The following is a 24,563-nucleotide window of genomic DNA, read 5'->3' as shown; positions in this document are numbered from 1 at the left end:
GGGAGGTTAAGCACGAGCACTCTAGGTTGCAGCTACATATCTGCAGTCAGTTATGCTGTAAGCAACCACTGTGTTGTTACAACACTCTGTGAGTTATATAAGTGTGATCCTGCTACTATCTGCACCAGCGGGAGGTTATAAACCTCTATTTCCAAACTCTGTTATAGCACTGGAAGCAAAATTGAATCATTTTTTTTTTAAATAGCGTTTTACTTTTATGGATTAAGTTTTATAGGAAACAACCACAGCTGATGTCTTTAACCGCCTTCTTAAAAGGTTACTTCTTAAGCATTTGTAAGCATTTTTTTTTAAACCAAAAGGGGCACTTCAACTTTTAAAATAGAGTAAGATAAATGCCTGCAAAGTATTGTTTCAGAGGGAGTGTGCAGTGCTGTGCACATTTACTTTGGAAACAAACCCAGATGCATGATGGACAAACGCATTGCATTTTATTTAAAAGGAATTGAATCCAATTATGATTGATTTAAGCAGTAATGGGGGTGGGGAGGTGTGGGTGGGTTGCAGTTTGAAAGCATCTGTGTTTAAAGTTGAGGCTTAACCCATTTATGTAATGTTTTGTCCTGATTGTTCTTTCTATATACCTAGTAGAAAAGCTAGGGTAAAAAAACACCCAGATAGTGACTCCCAGAATCTATGAAATCACCCTGTTTTACCAAGACCTATTTGCTACCCGGGTCACAATCCTGCGTAGTGTGAAACATGTACCTGGGTCAACAGCGACCCACTTCAGGATGTGGGTCAACATGCTTTAGCCCAGGTTGAGCAAGACAAAATGCATGATGGGTGCTTGTAATGGGACACTCTAAAAGCTTGTAGTGAGAGACATGGGGAAAATCAACAGAAATTAGCTGTATACTTCCATCTAAAAATGTGCAAATGGTTTAATAAATAGCTTTGAAAATCTAGCCTTTTGTGTCAGTCACCACTTGTTATCCCCTGCTGGGAGGTCATACTCAAACAACAGACATGTAGTGGTCCATTCACAAGTATCAGTTAAACAGTATTTTTAGGGTCTGTAGGTTTATCTATCCATCTCTCATGCTCTACATAGTGAACACTTCAAATAGTACTCCAAGCCTTCTGTAGACCTTTCAGATTCCATTCGGGTATAATCAGGTAAACTTTTGGTTTCATATGAATTTTGCAATTAAGAGGACCCTGTATGTCTGGCTGTGCAAAGTTGCCAATCTTCGCTGGGGATCGCGGAGGGAGCGTCACATTGGCTGTGGTGCTCCCGCAGGTAAGGGAGGTGAAAGTGGCAGGGACTGTTTCTCCATATTGTGCTACAGCAGACCCCACTAGCCAGGCACCTGGTGAGCTCAGGTGGACACTTGCAGGAGTGGACTTTGCCCTCCAGGGACCAGCAGCTGTCTGACATCTGCTCTTGAGTTCCTGGATGTAAAACAAGAAATCGGCTTGGTCATTGATAGGAGGACGCTCAATGAACCTTCAGTTCTGCAGAGCTATGTGGGGATTTGCTGCGACAGAACAGAATTGTACATTCTAAAATGGGGAGAAAATCGGGGGTAAAATAATGGGCAATCTTAAAAAAATAAATAAATGTGTAATAAAACAATAGTAAAAATAACCATGTGTGTCAGGATGCACTGGTTTTCTAGAGAATTGCTTATCCAGTTGTGGTGAAACCTAATCTTTTGTATAGGAGATAAACAGAGATGCCTGTGTAATAAGAGTCTTTGTTTCAATCCCAGTAACACAGTTGCCATTTACCTCCACATGCTTATTGCAGCAATGGGTTTTCACAGTGCCAAGGAGGAATCCATTAACATGAGTTTTGACAGCCTATAAATCATTCTGCAGTAATGCCGTTTTTTGGAGCCCACCTTCAGCAGTAGCTTCTGGTGGTGGTTGATGCTGTTACATTATACTAGGCAGCAAATAACAGCTATTCAGAGTTTTCAAAAACACGGGGTCTGTAGACTCTTTTTTTTTTTTTTTTTAAATAGACCCCTGTTTTGCTTCCTTGATTGATACTTATTTGTACAGAAGGCCACTGCACTGTGCCATCTTAAAGTGAATGCTGTTGTGATTAATAGAGCCATTTTCATGCAGAGATTTGCTTATTAATTTATGTCTGGCACTCCCTTACCTCTTACTCGCTCACAATGATTGCATGACACAAGATGAGTCTTGTCAGGTTTCAAGACAAGAAGACTAACAGGCTTCGATAGGAATATTATTTAGAACAAGTTATTGAGTCAGTCAAATTCTAACAGGTTATGTAGAGGTTGTTTGACAGTTTGTCTTTCTGTATGCAACACTTATTATATCTATATAGTTTTGAACAGGAACACCCCCAGAAATCTTTCACATGGTACGCACAACTGAACCACACCAACATCCTTTCTCATGCCGATAACGACTCTGCATCACCATGCTGTAAAGCAGGGGTCTCCAGTCCTGGTCCTGGAGGGCTGGTGTCCTTCCTGGTTTTTGTTCCAACTGTACCCTAAATTACTTAATTACAGGGACCCCGGCCCTCCAGGATCAGGATTGGAGACCCCGGCTGTAAAGTGTTTCAGCCAATCGGAGTGCTGCGTTTTTGTTCTTTCCTGAGTTTCACAGCATCTACACTGTCGCATTAGAAAACTAGAATCAAATTGCATCACTGTTTCCCTTTCTAAAAATGAAGAAGGACAACGCGCTGCCATCAAGACGGAACAGCAACTACAGTGACAGCCAAATAATCTTTTATGCTGGTTCCATTTCTAATCGTTTTACTCTCACAATCATTACAACTAATCATTACTCATCCCCTAGGTATGGCGTATAAATATAAACCTTTTTTATGTTACATGTGACCAAACAGGCAGTTAAAAAATAAATAAAACACTTTTACAATGGTAACAAACCTGGTCTGTACATACTTTACACAAGATTACAAGACAACAATATGTCTATATGTCAAACTTACATTTTTACATCTGCTTACAGTTGAAATTGGTAATAGTGTTCTACTTTATGTTACGGATGTCTGTTAATATACAGTGAGGAATTCATTTCACTGATAAGCTTTCTTTCACAAAACAAAACTGACCCCTTAAGCTTGCACAGCAGGTTCTGCAGTCATGAACGCTTCAGTTGATTCCACTGAACTTAATTGACCATCAAGATGTTAAACAATTGTATCGCCTCCTATTGCCACACTGTAGCGCTTGGCTTCCATTGCCTGTCAAGGTTGAAATATACCTCCTGACCCTGTTATGCAAACAAAAGCTTTGCTCTTGTGCTACCTGAAACCCTTTTTCTTATTTGTTTAATACAGTATGTGTTGGTTTGCGATAATTTATATTTGGCTCATTCCAGCTGAAGTGGACCAAATTCTAGGGAGATGTTTACTTTCTTCCAGTTGCGGTTGGTAATGCCCACACCACTTGTGATGTAGAAAAAGGTTCCATGAAAGGTGTGCATGCTGAAGAAGACCTGTGCTCCACATGATGCAAACATGACCGCAGACTTTCCCATTTTGATGACCTTTTGAATACATTTTTCTACATGATCTACACAAATATTGCTAGTGTCATTGCTAGTGGACTTTCCAACAATAATTAATAGATGCAAGTCATTGACATAAGGTGGTTGAGCAACCCCACTTGGTTTACTTGTGTTGGAATAACCCAGATTAAATCTGTCCTATGCCTATAATGTCTCACACTTCACTCCGACCTACAAAATGCATTCATTTTTAATCCTAAAAAAATGTCTGCACATAAAGCATAGTTTTTTAAACAAGCAAAACAGTATTGCTACAATTGAAAATATCAATACATATAAAAACTATAATGTACAGTGTCAAAGTATGCATGTTTTCATGTTGAAGAATGGATTACAGCAGAGCTCTTCTGTGAAAGTGTGGCTATTAAAAAGAGGAAATTGTCTGTTTAATCTCCTGGCAAGTTTTTGTGAGATGTTGTGTTTTTTTGTTTTTTGATTTTTTGTTTAGCAATTCAAATAAGTTCCTCATTTTTGGAAAGCTAAGACATTCAAAGCTATGTGTAGGCTGGTCCAGTCTCTGCTCATGTCTCAGTGACCAGCAGCAGGCATCGTGTATTGTGGAGGTGTCCGTGCTTATGTAATACTTTTGAGTTGTACAAATAAATAGAACCAATTATCCAAGTGAAATGGAACTTGGTTTGGGCATTCTTTGGCACACAGAATATTGGGATATGTCTGCCTGCATTACGTACTGTGTACTGTATATGCCACACTTGAGAACAGCTTATTGAGGTATAACTTGGTTTATTCATGAGAAGATGTTGATCAGAATCTGGGAAATACGGAGGAACCGTTTCTGTGTTTTTCACACTTAAATTTTGACATGTGCACATAGTGAATGTGGTGGTCCTGCAGTTTTATCATGGACTAATAGCTGTAATTATGATTTTACAGTCGTGGTGGGTGTATTTTACTAACATAATTATTATTTCACATTATGCAGTAGCTGTCTTTTTAGCCTCCTATGGAGTTTAATCTTTTTTAAATGGAACTTTAACCATTCAGACCCCTTTTAACATCCTAGCCCAGTACCTTTGGTCTGTATGAAGCTCAGCCTCTAAGTTCTGACAGTGTATAAGGATTGTCATGTTATGTAAAGCTACAGTATGGATTTAAATGATGTATGTTAAACATGAGACACCAGGTTTAGGAGTTTTAGTTTTTAGTGTATGGTTAACACTTTTCACTAAGGCAATGTCCCAACATTAGTCCGACTTTATGTGCACTTAAGCATTTTAGTAACACAAGTAGTCCATAGACTAGATTATTGACAGTTTGATAAAAAAAATCTTCAGATGGGTTTAGCCTCAGGCACTAGAGAACCGAATGCGCCGAGAAGGAAAAAGAATCCCTGTTATTGGGTTGCATACAAGGTTAAAGATCTGGTGCTGACTTGCTGTTCTTTCCTTCGTGTCGTTTAATTTTCCCTGCCTGTGTTTATCCTTTCACACTGCAGCAGTTTCAAACTCTTCCTCCACCTCTGGGAAGTGTTAATGCAAGTGTTGTGTGGTGTATGATGTAGTGTGGAGTGGTCACCTATATCAAACCAACACAATGGGGAACCCTTGGACAGGTTTACTAGTGTGCGAATAAAATTCATATTGCATGAAGAATGAGAAGTAGCATCAGACAAAACAAATGAATACTGACTGTATTGGACTGTTCCTAATGCTGTCAAAACGGATCTTGGCTAATACTGTACTTTATAACTTTCTCACATATACTGTACTGTATTTTATTGTATGTAACAAAAAACAAATACTAATAATGCTTATTAATTAAAAAAAGAAACATGCTTAAAATACCAAAAAAGTAAAATAGTATTAGGAAAATGAGTATTAAGTACTGCTACTAACAAGTACTATTACTGTACTGCTCATACTACTACTAATAATGGTGTATGTGGTTCATTATTGATAATTAAGTAAAAAACAAATACAGTATTTCAATAAACATCACTTTTTTTTTTGCAAATTGTTTCGCAGCACAAAACATGTTAACATGTTAGAAGACTGTACATACAGAAGGTAATTTATGCAGGAAGTTTAGTAGAACACATTCTTACAGTGAACACATCTTTTCTGGAGGTAATTGTCATTGAATTGAATCCACACCCCCAGTACAGATTTCACATGATGATCCCGATTTCCCAGATACTGGTATTGATCCTAGTCCTCAGAAAGCAGAAAGTGATGGATAGCTGGTGATAGTGCTGGAGGTGGCTGTAGTCCAGGCCTCTGGAACTCTCCTACCACGACCATACAGCACTGTTTGTACTTGCCTGCGGTGACTAATATTTTTCACACTGCATGTCTATTTAATGTATTGCAAACAGCTCTGTTAACAGTGTATGACTAGTCAAGTCCCATTTATAAAACATCTAAAAAATTTTAAAAATAAACCACAACAGTAACTATTGAAAGCCTTACATCTCTGAAAGATAAAGGGAATTTAGAATCTTTAGAATGCTTTAAAAAGCAACCTACATTTCAAGAAGCTTAGGCGATCCAGTCCAAAATCTAACTTTTTATATTTAAAAGCATTAATGTCTTCTCCATTGCCTGTAGATTATTGACTTTCATTAACTGTCGCCATGGTCAATTATCAAGCCATTTATTACCACTGTGAAAAAGTGATCCTGATTCTATCGATTATGACTCCTATTGAGCTCCCTTTTAAGCTATGTCATTCAAAACATGAACCCATAAGCACTGAAAATGTCCATCTGTCTGCAGCACTGTTGTACATGGTGAACATGATAACTGCGTAGCATCCTACAGAGCATTGGGATAGCATTGAGTATAATCATATAAACTCCCCATTTTTATACAAATATATCAATTGCACTTCTTTACAGATAATCTTGTACATTTATCTGTAGGTTAAGAGACCCTCCATATATGTAATGACTGGTTCTGTCTACTACTGATCTCCCTGTAGTCACAGCAGTACAGTGCCAGTGAACCTCTGACAAAACAGCCTGTGGCTCTGTATCTGTAATGTTGATAAGGAATACTGCTTTACAGTCCTTTCCAGCCTCACAAAACACTAGTGTTCAGCTCCATCAAAGTCTAAAGTGCAATTAGCACCATTTTTTTGTGAAAGGAAAATAAAACTGTTAATGTGATTTAAAAAAAAAATGATGTTCTTACTATGCAGCAGTGTGGAGTAGTGGTTAGGGCTCTGGACTCTTGACCGGAGGGTCGTGGGTTCAATCCCCAGTGGGGGTCACTGCTGTTGTACCCTTGAGCAAGGTACTTTACCTAGATTGCTCCAGTAAAAACCCTGTGATATCTTCTAACAATTGTAAGTCGCCCTGGATAAGGGCGTCTGCTAAGAAATAAATAATAATAATATGCAGTTTAAGAAGGTGGTCTGTAATCGAGACTAAACTTACTTTTGATTATAGTAGTGTTTTGATTGTTTTTTTTCAACAGAGATCCCAGTTTGTAATACAAGGTTTTTGTATGTGTTTGTGTTAGTATTTTGTTTTCCGGCGCAGTCTTTAAGTATTTCTTTTGGGTTTTATTTTTTGGGTTTTACTCGGGAGTCACAAATGGGCTGATTTCCAGAGATTTTATTATTTATTTTTTTGCCTTTGAGGATATATGACCTCCAGGTAGAAGTATCATTTTTAAATTGGCTTGAAGGAATACAGGACATTGTTATATTTAGGATATGAAAGCCAGTGAGTCACATTGAGCAGCACAGGGGTGACTGTGACACTTAATTGCAAGCTGTGCATTTTGTTTTTAAAGGAGATGCAGGAAGTGGTGGAGTAGCTTTCTTTATTTTTATAGGCACATTTCTTCCATATGTCTTCCCTTTTCAGTGCTTTATTTAGTGTGTTATCTATAGCTTCTGTCGTTGTATAAGAAGACATTTATTATACTGAATACTTTTAAAGACACTTTTCAAGAGAAATTAAATAATTAATAGGATACTGTAAAACTACTTTAGTAGGAGCTACCCAGAACAATACGACAACTGCCTCCTGCAACTAACCCTAGGATAGCATTTCATTAGTCATACTAACAATGCATGCCATGTTTTTGTCATTCAAAAGCTTCTAAACATATTTTACAATCCTTCCCTTATGACAGGGTTATAATAGAGGTGCACTTACGCATATTAGGTATGTATATATGTTTGACATACAGAGAAATATTGAATTATGAGGAAACTTGGTTGAGGACATTCTTAAGCACAATTTACTGAGAATATCAAAATCCGGGGATATGTGGAGGAACCACTCCACGGTATGTACTTGTATTATACATGCACATAGATGTGGATGTAGGCCTTGGTGGTCTATTTTTTCATGATACTGACAATACTTCTTTCCTTCTTGCACTTGATATATATAAAGTTATTTCATAATTAAAACCGCATCAATGTTCTTAAGAGGTGTAACCCATCTCTTTTTTTCTTTCCCCCCTGTAAACCCGTGGTCCTCTGTTTTACTTGGTGTTTTTATCAGTAAGCTGACAGTCCCTTGCAGTACAAAGATGTGGAGACATTGCTCACTGTAAATGTCAGAGGTGGGGGGTTAAATCCAGCAGATTGTGAGGGGCAGTGATAGAAGTCTTGTTACCCACAGGTCTGGAGTGGATGCACTGAAACGCCAGGGGGGGGGGGGGTCTGTAATACAATCCTGACTTGTGCCTTCCACTTGTTATATAATCACTTTAGAATCATTACTCTCAGAAGAAAATCAGCTTTGTAATGTGTCTGTCTATCTGTGAGTAAGATGTCTTGTTTTGGATAGTGTCAGCGTCTTTTAACATGGTGAAGGCTTCGTGTGACACTTTAAAATACCAAAAAAGTAAAATAGTATTAGGAAAATGAGTATTAAGTACTGCTACTAACAAGTACTATTACTGTACTGCTCATACTACTACTAATAATGGTGTATGTGGTTCATTATTGATAATTAAGTAAAAAACAAATACAGTATTTCAATAAACATCACTTTTTTTTTTGCAAATTGTTTCGCAGCACAAAACATGTTAACATGTTAGAAGACTGTACATACAGAAGGTAATTTATGCAGGAAGTTTAGTAGAACACATTCTTACAGTGAACACATCTTTTCTGGAGGTAATTGTCATTGAATTGAATCCACACCCCCAGTACAGATTTCACATGATGATCCCGATTTCCCAGATACTGGTATTGATCCTAGTCCTCAGAAAGCAGAAAGTGATGGATAGCTGGTGATAGTGCTGGAGGTGGCTGTAGTCCAGGCCTCTGGAACTCTCCTACCACGACCATACAGCACTGTTTGTACTTGCCTGCGGTGACTAATATTTTTCACACTGCATGTCTATTTAATGTATTGCAAACAGCTCTGTTAACAGTGTATGACTAGTCAAGTCCCATTTATAAAACATCTAAAAAATTTTAAAAATAAACCACAACAGTAACTATTGAAAGCCTTACATCTCTGAAAGATAAAGGGAATTTAGAATCTTTAGAATGCTTTAAAAAGCAACCTACATTTCAAGAAGCTTAGGCGATCCAGTCCAAAATCTAACTTTTTATATTTAAAAGCATTAATGTCTTCTCCATTGCCTGTAGATTATTGACTTTCATTAACTGTCGCCATGGTCAATTATCAAGCCATTTATTACCACTGTGAAAAAGTGATCCTGATTCTATCGATTATGACTCCTATTGAGCTCCCTTTTAAGCTATGTCATTCAAAACATGAACCCATAAGCACTGAAAATGTCCATCTGTCTGCAGCACTGTTGTACATGGTGAACATGATAACTGCGTAGCATCCTACAGAGCATTGGGATAGCATTGAGTATAATCATATAAACTCCCCATTTTTATACAAATATATCAATTGCACTTCTTTACAGATAATCTTGTACATTTATCTGTAGGTTAAGAGACCCTCCATATATGTAATGACTGGTTCTGTCTACTACTGATCTCCCTGTAGTCACAGCAGTACAGTGCCAGTGAACCTCTGACAAAACAGCCTGTGGCTCTGTATCTGTAATGTTGATAAGGAATACTGCTTTACAGTCCTTTCCAGCCTCACAAAACACTAGTGTTCAGCTCCATCAAAGTCTAAAGTGCAATTAGCACCATTTTTTTGTGAAAGGAAAATAAAACTGTTAATGTGATTTAAAAAAAAAATGATGTTCTTACTATGCAGCAGTGTGGAGTAGTGGTTAGGGCTCTGGACTCTTGACCGGAGGGTCGTGGGTTCAATCCCCAGTGGGGGTCACTGCTGTTGTACCCTTGAGCAAGGTACTTTACCTAGATTGCTCCAGTAAAAACCCTGTGATATCTTCTAACAATTGTAAGTCGCCCTGGATAAGGGCGTCTGCTAAGAAATAAATAATAATAATATGCAGTTTAAGAAGGTGGTCTGTAATCGAGACTAAACTTACTTTTGATTATAGTAGTGTTTTGATTGTTTTTTTTCAACAGAGATCCCAGTTTGTAATACAAGGTTTTTGTATGTGTTTGTGTTAGTATTTTGTTTTCCGGCGCAGTCTTTAAGTATTTCTTTTGGGTTTTATTTTTTGGGTTTTACTCGGGAGTCACAAATGGGCTGATTTCCAGAGATTTTATTATTTATTTTTTTGCCTTTGAGGATATATGACCTCCAGGTAGAAGTATCATTTTTAAATTGGCTTGAAGGAATACAGGACATTGTTATATTTAGGATATGAAAGCCAGTGAGTCACATTGAGCAGCACAGGGGTGACTGTGACACTTAATTGCAAGCTGTGCATTTTGTTTTTAAAGGAGATGCAAGGAAGTGGTGGAGTAGCTTTCTTTATTTTTATAGGCACATTTCTTCCATATGTCTTCCCTTTTCAGTGCTTTATTTAGTGTGTTATCTATAGCTTCTGTCGTTGTATAAGAAGACATTTATTATACTGAATTCTTTTAAAGACACTTTTCAAGAGAAATTAAATAATTAATAGGATACTGTAAAACTACTTTAGTAGGAGCTACCCAGAACAATAAGACAACTGCCTCCTGCAACTAACCCTAGGATAGCATTTCATTAGTCATACTAACAATGCATGCCATGTTTTTGTCATTCAAAAGCTTCTAAACATATTTTACAATCCTTCCCTTATGACAGGGTTATAATAGAGGTGCACTTACGCATATTAGGTATGTATATATGTTTGACATACAGAGAAATATTGAATTATGAGGAAACTTGGTTGAGGACATTCTTAAGCACAATTTACTGAGAATATCAAAATCCGGGGATATGTGGAGGAACCACTCCACGGTATGTACTTGTATTATACATGCACATAGATGTGGATGTAGGCCTTGGTGGTCTATTTTTTCATGATACTGACAATACTTCTTTCCTTCTTGCACTTGATATATATAAAGTTATTTCATAATTAAAACCGCATCAATGTTCTTAAGAGGTGTAACCCATCTCTTTTTTTCTTTCCCCCCTGTAAACCCGTGGTCCTCTGTTTTACTTGGTGTTTTTATCAGTAAGCTGACAGTCCCTTGCAGTACAAAGATGTGGAGACATTGCTCACTGTAAATGTCAGAGGTGGGGGGTTAAATCCAGCAGATTGTGAGGGGCAGTGATAGAAGTCTTGTTACCCACAGGTCTGGAGTGGATGCACTGAAACGCCAGGGGGGGGGGGGTCTGTAATACAATCCTGACTTGTGCCTTCCACTTGTTATATAATCACTTTAGAATCATTACTCTCAGAAGAAAATCAGCTTTGTAATGTGTCTGTCTATCTGTGAGTAAGATGTCTTGTTTTGGATAGTGTCAGCGTCTTTTAACATGGTGAAGGCTTCGTGTGACACTTTAAAATCATGATTGTTGGCTTTAGTTCATTTCACTCCTGGAGTTATAACTGTGTCAGCTTTACATTCATATTGTCAATGTTTTGTATTTCTGTAAAATGTGATTTTTTTAAAAAAAATTTTTATTGCAAGTCTGTGTGTAATTAGATTATGAAAAAAAGTACATTTTATAAAAAAAAATATGTTGAACCGAGCCTATAGATTTACGGAAGCCAATTATTTGCAAAGATGTTGAAAATGAACCATAAAACATTTTTTTTAGGATTTCATTTGTTGGGCTCTGCCTGAAGCATGTATGCAGTCCATTAATACTGTTCAGCATCTTGTCTTCTCCTATCCCCCTCCTCTCACTTGCAGCACAGGGAGCATCATCTTCCTGCAGCCTTCTTCTGTTTCTCTTACCTCCAGCTGTCCTTGACCGCTGCTCCAGGGGGTGGCTTACCGTCCCTTACATCCGTTCTGTTCGCTGTGCAGTAGAGGCAGTGGACTATGACTATCATCAGCCTACATGTTCTGTTACTGAGGAAATGTGTGTGTGTGTATATATATATATATATATATATATATATATATATATATATATATATATATATATATATATATATATATATAATATATAAGCTATGTTGCTTGCTTTTATATTGGATATTGGAAATACTGAATATTGTGAGTAATTTAGTAAATGAATGCATATATTCTTAAAGGGTATTTTATGGAAGTTTCATACTGTAATGCAGCCTCATTATCTAGATACAGAACACTGCAATGATTATAGGATAAATTCTGCTTCTTGTGATAAATGCTTCCAAGTTGGGAAATGTATTCCTATGACCGAAGGTGTGAGATTAAAGAATATCAGAACAATTGGGACTATTTTTAAAATGTTTTGCTGAAATACGGACAATACAAAGATCAAATAGATTTTAAGATGTTTGTTTTTGTTGTTGGTTTTTTTTATTTTTTTATTTTTTTTACACAGCAGGGTGTTCTGTAACACTTTAAGACCATTCACAAGTCATTCCCATTTAAAAGCTATATGAGGGTATAGCTGAAATTAGCAAGGGTTCGTTATAAAACTATCCCTGACAATTATGCAGCTAGGAAATAGTGATTTGGGGGATTATAGCATTATGGACTATGACTGGATTTGCTGATTTGGAATGGAATGACCCTGTCATGATAACAGTAATAATTGCATAGTTTTGTTGGTTTTGTTTCTATATTCCAGATTATGTGTTTTGAGGCATTGTTTTGACACAGTAAAAACGTATTGTTAGATGAGAGACTGTGAGGGATTTTGTACAGTATACTGTAAAGCGATCTTCTGCTCTGCCTCTGTGATTCTGGAAGTCACTGCATTCTCATCACGTGTTTAAATCCCTGGCTAGAGCCTAAGCTTGTGGCCAAAGATCATGAAGAGTGATGAGCCAGCATAAAGATATTTAGCGAATTGGGCCCTCTGTGCCAGCTACAGAGGAAAGGCATGACCGCAGTAAGAAATACTGTGAAAGTCTATCCTTATTGCTTAGCACCCTCATTGCTTCCCACTTCCATGAGAACTCCTTCTTGTCCATCATTTGGGATTACGTAGTCACCCATAATACCTTGTGCTCAGCGGGGTTCCTGTGTAAATAAACAGTCACAGCAAATACTGTGCTGGGTCCAAAAAGCTACATGAAATAGGGGAATCCTACTGAAAAATGGCAACATTAATTACATAAGACAATATGAGCAAATGGGAAAAGGTCTGTTGACTATACAAAACAAGTCATGTTTTAACAACTGGGCTGGTACCTTCTGTTGATTACTGTTTGAAGATGAGTCGATACTGTTCATTCTCTATCTTTTTCTTTTACATAAACATTTTGTCTAACTGACATCTGATTGGCTGGTTATGCTGAATTATGGTCTGTCGTGCTATACTAGCTGCAGCACTAGAATGTTCAGTAATGAATGACATTTTAAAAGCTTCATGTAACTTGGCAAGCTAAACTGAATGTCATTGTGCAACATTTCATGTGATGCCAATAGAGCCTTATGCATGCCATCATGATGTTCAGGGACAATCTGCTTTAGACTCAAGAGGTTGATGATAAAAGTGGCTGATGACCTATAATAAGCACATCAAAACAAAGTGTGATCTTGATTTTAGTAGTTTTCTTACTGGGTGTAAACAATGGCAATACATTCCTGGGAAATTGTTTTAAAAAAATATTTATATATTATAGGGTGTGCTACAGTAAAAGCAGTTCCCAGCGTGCAAGTAGCAGTAATGTGTTACTGTACTACTGATGAATGAAGAGCTGAAAGAGTCGACAGGGCATCTGTTTTTACTTGTCTTGATATTGAGTCTTTCCTCTGTCTGTCGTCTTTATAACATACACTTCCAAGGTCTGATTTTATCAGTAAAGGATTGACCTCAAAATGTTAATCTCATATACAATCCAAAGCAAGAACTGTAATGAGAGGGATTTCAGGAAACTGAAAGATTAAATGTGTGAGGGTTGAACAGCACTGGATCTGATTGAGATCTGCAATAAAAAAAAAGGTACTGATTGTACAGTACATTATATCGTATTAATGTATATCGTATTATGTGACAATCATTTTACCTGTGTGAACAGTACAAAATGTACCAAAACATTTATAAAGTGATCACTGCTGAAACTCTGCTAATGTTTAGAGAAGTGTGTCTAAACACTGCTACTGTGAAATGAAAACGTGTCTGGAATACTAAAAAAAAAGTGGAAGCAGCTAGAAAAGCTTTATCATACATGCTTTCGTTTTCAAATTTAGGACTTGGAAAGTATTACAAATAATAATAAAAACAGTTTGGGAGCTCTGACATAGAGTGTGGTATTGAGAAGCTCTTGTATGCCAAATAATTATGTTGCCAGTGCAGGTAGCAAGTCATCAGGAAGGAACAATGTGGTCTGCCTTTATGCAGTGAAAGTGATCAGAAAAAAACTGGGGGAAAACAAAAGAATATGTTTACACATACGCACTGACACATACAAGAACATCCCAAAAATCCATCAAAATACAGTTTTTACCAAATGTACACTTTAATGATATAAATAGCATCCCCGGCAGACAGCATGGAAGATTAGGAAATGCAGTTTGAAATAGATTCTCTGCTAGTGTTCATCCATCATAAATACAGACGGTTATTTTAAATACATCTCGGAGTCTAAATGACATATAATGGATATGTATGAATCAATTACTGCACCACAGGTCATGCTGTCTTCCTCTCTTGAGGTGACCCTTTAGTTATTTATCATGTTTTGTTTTTTTTGAAGTTGCAGACCGTCTGGGTTGTGACCGTCAGACTCGCTTTCTTGTCCCTCCCAATACCAAGCACTGGGTTGCACTGCTGCATAGAGGAAACTGCACCTTCAAGGAGAAGATCCTGAGAGCGGCCGCGTTCAACGCCTCTGCTGTCGTCATCTACAACAACATGTCCAAGGAAGAGACCATCACCATGGCGCACACAGGTAGGACCTGAAGGACAGAGGTGTACCTTGTCAGGCCTTTGCCTTTATATCTCCCCACTGGATACAGTGGCGCCACCCATATGTAAGTTTACATTAATAACTGCTGAGCAGTTTTTTCAATGGGCTCATCCAATTGATATTTCCCATAATACACGTCCAGTTGACGTGAGCCGTCAAACTGAAAGGAATTCCACATAGCTGCTGTCTTCTCTCGCTCTCTTCTCAGCAGCAAAAAAAAGTTGCTCACTAGAGATTTAAAAAAAATATTGCATGGGGTATTGAGTGATGTCCAATCTCTAATACAGATTTACCAGCTGACATTGTCATTGGGTTCTGGGTTCAATTTATTATAGAATGTCATTACCTCGATTTTTTTCATGTAGTTAAAAGCAACAAATAAAGTTACTAAATCAGAAATAAACAGCTCAGAGATTTAATCAAGGGGAGTGTGAATTATTTCAGAATTGTAAATTGAGTTTTCTTTTAGACTAATTACAATTTGGAGTCAAACACTTTGAGAAACTAGCATATTGTGTCCTATTGACAAAGCTGAAAACTCAGCATAGGGAAACCAAAATGATAATATTAAGAAAAAAATAGGGTCAGAAATCGCAAAGATATGGCTGTACACATTTAATTAAATTACAACGTTTACAAAATACGTTTTTTTCACAGTAATGACCCTTGAATCTTCTTGTTTCATAGAGCTGCTTTGATGTTAAACACAGAGCTAGTGGCTTACAAGGGCATTGTTTTTGAGATCGTTTCACATTAATAATGAAGAAAAAGCTGACAGGGCATTTCAGTATTTCCGTACTGGTTTTGTACATAAATCATTCATCTTGGTACTGTAGGACAAGCTGGGTACCACGATTCCATTCCTAAGAGAAGCACACTTCTCTGCATTATAAATGTGTGCTCAAATTACAGGGAGTCGGAGGGAATGAACCATAAAAGTTTCTGAAGTTGCCTGTTTCATCCTTCGAAGACTCTTAGGAGCGACCATTTTGTAGGAATAATGTAATTCTTTTTGTGATTGTTTAAGAGAAATAGAATCTACTATCTCTGTTTTGTTCTTCCTGGTCCCTGTCAATTCTATAACTTCTTTATTTGGTTACTCGCTATCCAGACCCATGTGCCTCAGGAAAGGAGCACCTTTTTATGCACTGTAATCTGCGTACCAGCATCAGCCTCTGCAGGAGGAAAATGAGACCAGCTCAAGGACACTATGTAAAGGTTTTCAGTGCTCTTCAGATCTGGAATATGGTTTAAACCTACAATTGCTTAGAAGTGAAAACTGCATGTGTAATAGTTTGTCATGGTTCATGAAATAAATATATTTCCCTGCATATGAATGTGCCATAATCCTAAAGAGTAGAGGTGGTGGGATTTAAAATATAATTGTTTTACAGTAATAGATGTACTAATACTTATCATTTACCAATATTATGATGTTCATATCACTGATATCACATTATCTGGTTTTGAAATCCTTGTTCTGTTCAGCTATTTCCAAATCAGCATCCACTGCATGCTACAAACCTATAGTGTATATATACTAGTGTGTTAGTATGGTATTTGCATGTTTAAATTGTATTTTATCTACAAAGTACAAAATGGTCAGACGTATAAACAGCAATGCTCACGATGGAGCTGATTACATGAAAGGCAAATATGAAAGCATACACTAAATGAGCGAACATCAAACCTTCAGATTATAGCTCTACAGGAAATATCTGTGTGAGAAAATGTATGATGCGGGGGACAACTATCATCTTTATATATATATATATATATATATATATATCTCTCTCTCTCTCTCTCTCTCTCTCTCTATATATATATATATATATATATATATATATATATATATATATATACACACACACACACACACACAAAGATTAGAGTTGCTGTACATCAGTTCAGAATTGTAGTTTAATAATTGTACCATACTTCATAATATTATTATTATTATTATTATTATTATTATTATTATTATTATTATAGGTATCCCAGCTTTGCATTAATAACATGCTATCTTATCAAACATCCCCTGTTTTTAATCTTAAAGGGCCTGGTCTTGCTATCTATTGAGTGCAGTGTGTTGATAGGTTGTACAAGGCTTGAGTTGATTATAGATAGTTCTAAGTATAAATTAATGCCAAAGATTTAGTAAAACGGTAAAAATGGGGTGATCAACTGGTACTTCTTAAAGAAGGCTGTAGGGTTTTTACAGTTTGCACACTGTGCAGCACCACACTTTGCTCCATGGATCACTTAATCAGACGTGACTCTTGGAGTTTGTTGCCAAAAAAAGAAAACCAAAATGATGACGTGATCTGTTGAGATTTTATATAAACAAGGCTATGAAAGGAAGTTTGCATGGTCCGAATGAAATATAGTGTTTTCTGAGTTTAACAGAACAGTGGTTCTGAAGGAAGTTTGCAGGATCAGCTCATTCTTCTGTTAAATTTGAAAATCCACATATCTTTTTGTTGATATTTCTTGATAGGAGTTTTGAATAAACAAAGCAAAAAAAGAGAAACATGGGCTAGGAACTAGGCCAATACAATATTGCTAAAACATAATGAGAAGTAGGACATGAGAGTAGTGGTAGTAGACAGTAATAAACGCTCTGTAGCTTACATTATCCCAGACGTGAGGATAGAAAGAGGGATTGTGGGACCTTTTACTGTGTCCTTCGGCTTTCAATATCCTCAAATTACTGATAATGTACAGAACAGATGGTTCCTTATTGCTACTCAATCATTTATACATGACTACTGTATGTATTGTTTTTGCAGTACACCTCTCCCACAGCATTATTGACATTGAAAAGCATGTGAGTGTTAATTTTAGGCTATACCTTGGACATTCATATATTTGATAGACTACAATATGCAAAAATTCATTATGATTTTTTATTATTTTGACAGTTTTAAAGAAAAAATATTACTGTTTGAACATGACCGTAATGAGGCATTCATTTTTAACCCTCATCAGCTCAACAAATAAACTTGCAGAAAGAAATCACATGTTTTATGTGTAGCTTTTCAGATTAAGCTGCAACATCATATCTCCCTAATAGACAAGTTAATTTAAAAATTGGATTGCGCCTGCAAAAGTGAAGGCTTTCTTGCTGAGCTGTGCATGCCTTTTTCCCTGAGCCGCTTAAACCACTGATTCAGAACAGCTGTGTACATGTCTGTTTGATTAGTGCTTAAGGGTTAAAGATGTTTTTCCAAGTGTTTTGACGTTACACACATCATTGTGTAAAATGAGAACTCCACTGTTTTCAAAAGGTCATGCATTGGCTTGTTTATAACCTAGTAACACCAGCTAATCTTCCACGGTTAAACTCAGTTGTATAAAGTACAAGAAATAGCCAAATGGAGTTTGTGGTTTTTTTTTTTTTTTTACCTGTAGTGATTAAAGTGTTTGGATGTTTTTGCCGTTGAGCAGTAGAGGAATATATAATGTGAATTCTTAAGAGTGTTAGTATGGTGTTCCCTTGTTATAATGTTCTTATCTGGAAGCATATACACCAATTCAGAGGCTGCACTCTATCAGTTCTGCAAGTGCAAGTAATCTGGCAAAATAGTTTTTCACAAAGGGTTGCAATTAATAGGGAGCAATGTCTTGCGTGTTGATGCTTTCTGTGATTTTTGGATTGTTTTGGGTTTATATATTATACTACTGCAGTTTTGACTTTGGTCATATGTAAGGTCATTAGTCTTGCTCACTGGAATGAGGGTCATAGATGTTTACTTTTAACTGTGGTTACAAGTTTACATTCCTATTAAATGTTAAAGACTGAACCCATTACCTTAGCTGTCCAAAGCATGTTTCTTCAGTAGCATCGTGAATAAGTCACTTGCTCACAGAATCTCTGTGGTCAAATGAAATCCTATATCTCAAAGTTAAAGAAGTATACATACACAAGGAAATATTATTTATACTGGGTTTAAAACTGATATGCATCTTTAATTCGTGGGGTATACAATCTCATAAAAACATCTAAGCTTGCAGTATTCTAAAGTGGTCTTTTTTTGTATAAGATTTTATTTTAAAGTTCAGATTATTGAACTTGATGGAAGGGTGGGGGGGGGGCTGTTACAAAACCATTTATGAAAAATGCAAATTCAGGTTCCTATTTTCTAGTGTATTTGTGCATTGTTTTTCAGAGTTATATAATATACCATACAGTAATTAGATGCTCTCAACTGTTCAATGTCAGGATACAAGTTTAGTGCAGTTAATAATTACAGAAGATGGTTAACCCACAGATGTACTGGTAGAAGAGGAATTTGCTATAAATTAATCTGTTTTGAACACAGGCATTTTACAGCTTCCAGTCATAATCTGTGAAATGTATCCCCACCCATCAAGCTTTGCAGTATGTGATCTGAATTGTTACTCACCTGCCTGGGCTTGTTTGAACCATCTCATGATGATATGCTTTGTTGCTTCTGGGGTGAACACCTGTCATTTTGTAGCACACAGTTTTGTGCATTTGTAGCACACAGTCTTGTATAAATGTAGAATAATACGTGCAGTAAAAGCTGCATCTCCCTGCTGCAGGTCATTATGTGTCGTGACGGACGTTGTTATAGAGAATTAACAGGCACTGTATTAAGTCACTGATGTTTCACAACACGTTTCCATCCTTCACTCCCCTGAAGGATTTAGAGAAAGTCATCAATAAGGTTTTGACACCAGAACAATGTTAACTCCCTTCGCACTTGCCATGTCAAATAAGTGGCATTCTGGCTCGTGGTGGCCCTGTGTCCTGTTGACAGTGCTATGGCAGGTGTTCCTGTGTGTACTGTAGTCTAAGTATGATCCCCAGAAGTGCATAATTGCTTTACTTTGTTGGATTAATCAATACTGACTAATAGACCAACAGGAGAGTAATTCAATATCATGTTATTATTTTCTTTTGACTCGTAGGGTATGTTTATGAAATAGCAGTAAACAGCAAAATATTTTGCTGTTGGCTTTTGTGGATTTTCTCCAAATATGCTTCATACTAGCTTTTTTTTTGTCTGGATCTGTTTACTAGCCAGCACATTTTACCTGCGTAAGAGTTGTTTAATTTGCTTCTCTTGCATTGTTCAGCTTTTATTAGGGAGCTCCCCTAAATCCCTTGTTTAGAAAAATGCAGGGTATAAATGCTTGTGACAGCCTTCTGCCGTGTGGGTGGGTGGGTAGGAGATCGAGACGGAGGTTGAAGTTGATACACCCCGCAGGTGAACAGAATTTATTTACACATCAAGTCAACACACTGAACAGCTCACGTGACACTACCAGCAATGGTAGCGCACAGAGCACATACAACACAGTGTACGAAAACTTTGATGGGATCTACAATCTCTGAACTAATCTTCTCTGTTCAATAATAATAAACGTTGCTGAAGAGCTTGATTATGGTGGGTAAACGGTTAGGGTGGATATGTGACAGGTGGATACGCGATGGATTACTGTGCTTGTACTTAACAGGTTCTATTTAAAAATGAACCTATATTAAATGAGTGCATGTATTCCATTAGAATTAGCTATACCACTTTATTAGTTAGTACTGTGATTACATTTTATTGAAAAAATAATAGTGTTGTGTTGCATTATAAATCTATTGCCTCTTGAGTGCATACTAAAGAATATACCCTCAGAAGGCATTATCCTTTAAATGTTATTTTAGTTCTAGAGCTGTAACTAAGCTTAGACTGTCCAATTACATTCTGCTTCCAGAGTGAAGGATGCCTGTGTTGATAAAGCTAAAGCAGAATGTGCAGATAGCTAAACTGTGAGAGACTACGTTATAAACAGACATTACATTCTAAGTATAAAACCCAGGATTTGTCATAAACAGTGTAATAGCACTGAAATACATGGAGGCAGTATAAAGCTATTTTTTTGGGCTTTTTTATGGATTCCTTTAAATGTATACACATTAAAAGGAAAAAAAAACTGGCTACAGTTGTTCCTGACATATTAGCATTACAATTATCTTGGGCTGCATTAGTTTAAAAGCTTTCCACTTCATTGTCATGATGTTCTTAATACTAACCACAATGCAAGGACAAAATGTCGGAGTCTATATTGCTTTTGATTAGAAAGCACAGCATATGAGAAGAAACTTCCTTTTAAAAGAGTTGGATTGACACATTGGGATTGGATGACCATGCCCAACAAATTGACTTTAGTTTAAATGCAGTCCCAATCATACCCAGCCTCCTAGCAGCCATGTTGACCCTGATTTCAGTGAAATCAATGGTAAAATCTGCCAAGGGTTGATGAGAGAAGCATTGCAGTACAGCCTGCTTTTATCATCATTTCTTAGTACTGCACCACTCTAAATATATGTATTGGGGACTGTTCAGTCATCAGAGCGTCATAGATCTTTTATCTAAAGATATTTGTTTATAACTTGTGATTGGGCACACTAACAATTCAAGAGGGCTGAACAAAACTCTGAAATTCATACGAAACTCTGGGTCTGTAAACTGGAGGGACGCTCAACCATTCCTCAATGACTACTGCTTAAAATAATTTCTTTCAGTGGTAGACATCGCAAAAGGTGTCCATTTTAATTTTTTTAATTTTTTTTTAGACTGACATACAACAGTATTTCAAACTGAAATGCTGACTGTAATATTCTGGATTTCCTACAGTATTGTAAACGGAGATGTCTGTTGCAGGTACCGGGGACATTGTGGTGGTGATGATCACAGAGTCCAAAGGCAAGGAGCTCCTGAGCTACATCGAGAACCACCTGACAGTGATGGTATCCATTATGGTGGGGACGCGCAGCATGATGAAGAACATCAACCGAGGATCGCTGGTCTTTGTCTCCATCTCTTTCATCGTGCTCATGATCATCTCCTCCGCCTGGCTCATATTCTACTTCATCCAGAAGATCCGCTATTCCAACGCTCGCGACAGGAGCCAGGTGCGTTTCTGTAGAATTGCCTCCATAAGCCAGTTCCTTGGTCATAAACCTTTTGTGCATCCTTTTGTATTCATCCCCCAGAGGCCTCCTCAGAGTCAGGGATATAGTGGAGTCGCTTGCCTGTCCTTTATGCCACATTTTTCAATATATCCAGAGAACTGGTCATCCAACCATTTGCCATTCCTCATATGGCAAATGGTGCACATGTTTTTACAGTATCTTATTGGTTTATGTTGACAGTACTTTATTACCGGACATTTGTATGCAGAGCTAGTCTACATCATCAGCCTGATGGAAGTCTCTTGCCAAGACTACTAACTAACTTTTTAACTTCTAGTATTATTGCTGTAGGTGTATGATAACTGTTTTAACAGATATGTTGTGATAAGTGAACCAAATACCATAAAGTTGTCAAACTGATCAAAGATGGACTTTTGTTTTATATTTCTTCTGTTACTAAGACTATTGATTCCTATTAGACTTAAATCCTAGAAACCAGTCTGATGTTGTGTGGAAGAGATCCACAGTAAGAGTGAAAAGCTGCCAGAGGGTGGGTGTGTGTGTGTGTGTGTGTGTGTGTCATCCTGCGTATCTTCAGAGATGTTGGGGTTTAAAAGGGACAGCAACAGCCTTTTTTTAAGGTTAAGAGAAGCCTTATGAAAATTTGATGCTCATAAAAAATTAACAGGCCTTACTCTCCAACAGCTCTTTCTTAAATGCCAGGTGTTCCTAGATGAAAGGCACAGCATACTGAAATAAGGGTGTTTTGTACAAAAAAAGTCATTTATTCTGTTTTGTAGCTGCTTTGTTTCAACTAACCGCCTCTAAAGCAACAATAAATTAAGCTTTAAAGTCAGTAGCAAGAAGATTTAATAACTAAGATGTTCTGAAACCTGAATCCTGTTCTATTTTTGCTGTGCTGAATAGCAGGGTACCTTTTTATTATAAACGGCATCCACATAACCCAGAGGTAAAATCCCATTCATATTTTTGTAAACTAAAGAAAAGTAGAGGTAACATGCTTTAGTTTATACTGTATGGGGAAAAAACTTGCCATGTCTGCAATGAGTTAAAAAATATCAGTCTTTTTTGTTACATTAGTGGCTTTTAGCCTGATAACTAAGGTACACATCCAAGAGAAGGCTCTCCATGTGTAGCAATGGTTTACTAAATAAACAGCATCAGACTGAATCAGGATTAACTGTTGTGAAATGGAAGTAGAAAATTACTATTTCAGAGAAAAGTAGCACCAACCTATTTTCCCTTTTCACTTATTGAGCGCTATCGTCAGCATGTACTGTCACAGTTAAAGATGTTGGATTGATTTTCTGACCCCATGCATGGAGTAGCCACCATAATCCAAAATAATTCTGGGGGTTGTGCAGGGAATAGTGGCTCCAGAGACCAGCATGTCTGTTTGGGCTTTCCTGTCAAATTATCTTTAATCAATGTGGGTAGCCTAAAAGCAAAAGGATGAAAATAACCAGAGGATTTCCTTTAAATAATCCACAGAGTGAATGATCAAATTCTCAAGCACAAGGGGGAAGATACCTTTTATAAAAGCATATAAAAGGTAACTCGTACAGTGCAGTCTACTCAGATTACAGCATTAGGTTGTAAAAAGTGCACCAGACCATCTGCTGCTTTCCCGTGCATTCCCCCGTGTATACTGTGTTCATGTGTGCTGGTTTCATTATTATTGAAATTTTAGGCCAGGGCGTCGCAAGTGTGTGTGCAATTGTTTTGCTCCAAATTACAGTAAATGGGGTTTTACATTCTGTCTTTCAAAATACTAAGATCATCTTAATTGAACTCTCACATTGTCAGACTTCACTTCTGAACCCACTCCTGTACTTAATTAATAGGCATGATAATCTATGCAGCAGGCATTACCTGCCATCTTATAGACTTGTCCTTTTATTCATACCTTTTAGCTTTTGCTAAATCATTCACTGTTGTTGCAGTCAGTTATCTGTCTGGTAATGCTGTAATTTGTTCCAAGGCTTGCATGCTTGTCAACATGCTAATTCATAAAATGTAAACACATGCTTGTGTACGTATAACCGCATAGCATCTAACCTTCCATATCAGAGCATTTACTGGTACATCATGTCTGCATGCATGTACATTGTATTGCTTGTGCACACTTGCGCATGCATATGCACACATTTTGCTTGCAGAGATAAATGCATATACAAAAATACATATCCAACCAATGTACATACTGTATATTAAATGGTCAGACGTGCATTTATGCAAACATATTGATACATATTCCACATCTACACATGCACATCCTCTGTGCTGATACAGAAAACTGAATTGTGACATTTTGTCCCCAGAGAGACAGATGACTGATAACCGGATAGCACACCTGTTCTCAGACTCTGCGGTGGGTTATAGCTTTGAACTGCGTTGCAAACAGTTTTAACTGACTGTCAAAACCCATTCTCACAGTTTTCCCAGATGTACTTGAACTACTGTTTTGTTGTTGTTTTTACAGTACTGATGGAAACCAATGTAAAAGTTTGAAGAGCAGAATTTTGCCTTATAGTTTGTTCCTCAAGTGGAAAGTTGTAACCTGCGGTAGCTTGAATTAGCAGCGCGGTGATGAGATGGTGTAACCTGGTTTCGTTGCCACTTTCTGGAATCTAGATATAAATAATCCTGTTTATGAATCATCCTGCTTCTGCTTTAGCTCTGCTAGCCTGCATGTCCAAAATATAGACAAAAAACTGCTGACAGGAAGAACCAGA

The 24,563-nt window shown here is 37.2% G+C and overlaps 1 protein-coding gene across 3 annotated transcripts in view; it reads left to right on the top strand.

Moving 5' to 3' along the window:
- The window catches only part of LOC131699637 (E3 ubiquitin-protein ligase RNF130-like), a 51,953-nt gene that overhangs the window by 3,932 nt on the left and 23,458 nt on the right, over window positions 1-24,563 (top strand). For 2 of the 3 annotated variants that reach the window (XM_058996821.1, XM_058996820.1), the window contains exons 3-4: window positions 14,661-14,855; window positions 21,557-21,807. In XM_058996821.1, coding sequence (XP_058852804.1) covers window positions 14,661-14,855; window positions 21,557-21,807 — 446 coding nt within the window. The remainder of the gene's footprint in view (window positions 1-14,660; window positions 14,856-21,556; window positions 21,808-24,563) is intronic. The other variant, XM_058996822.1, reaches the window with a different exon arrangement.

The sequence above is a fragment of the Acipenser ruthenus genome, chromosome 23 (assembly GCF_902713425.1).
Source record: "Acipenser ruthenus chromosome 23, fAciRut3.2 maternal haplotype, whole genome shotgun sequence".
NCBI lineage: Eukaryota > Metazoa > Chordata > Actinopteri > Acipenseriformes > Acipenseridae > Acipenser > Acipenser ruthenus.
This window is presented reverse-complemented; position numbering and strand designations above follow the sequence as displayed.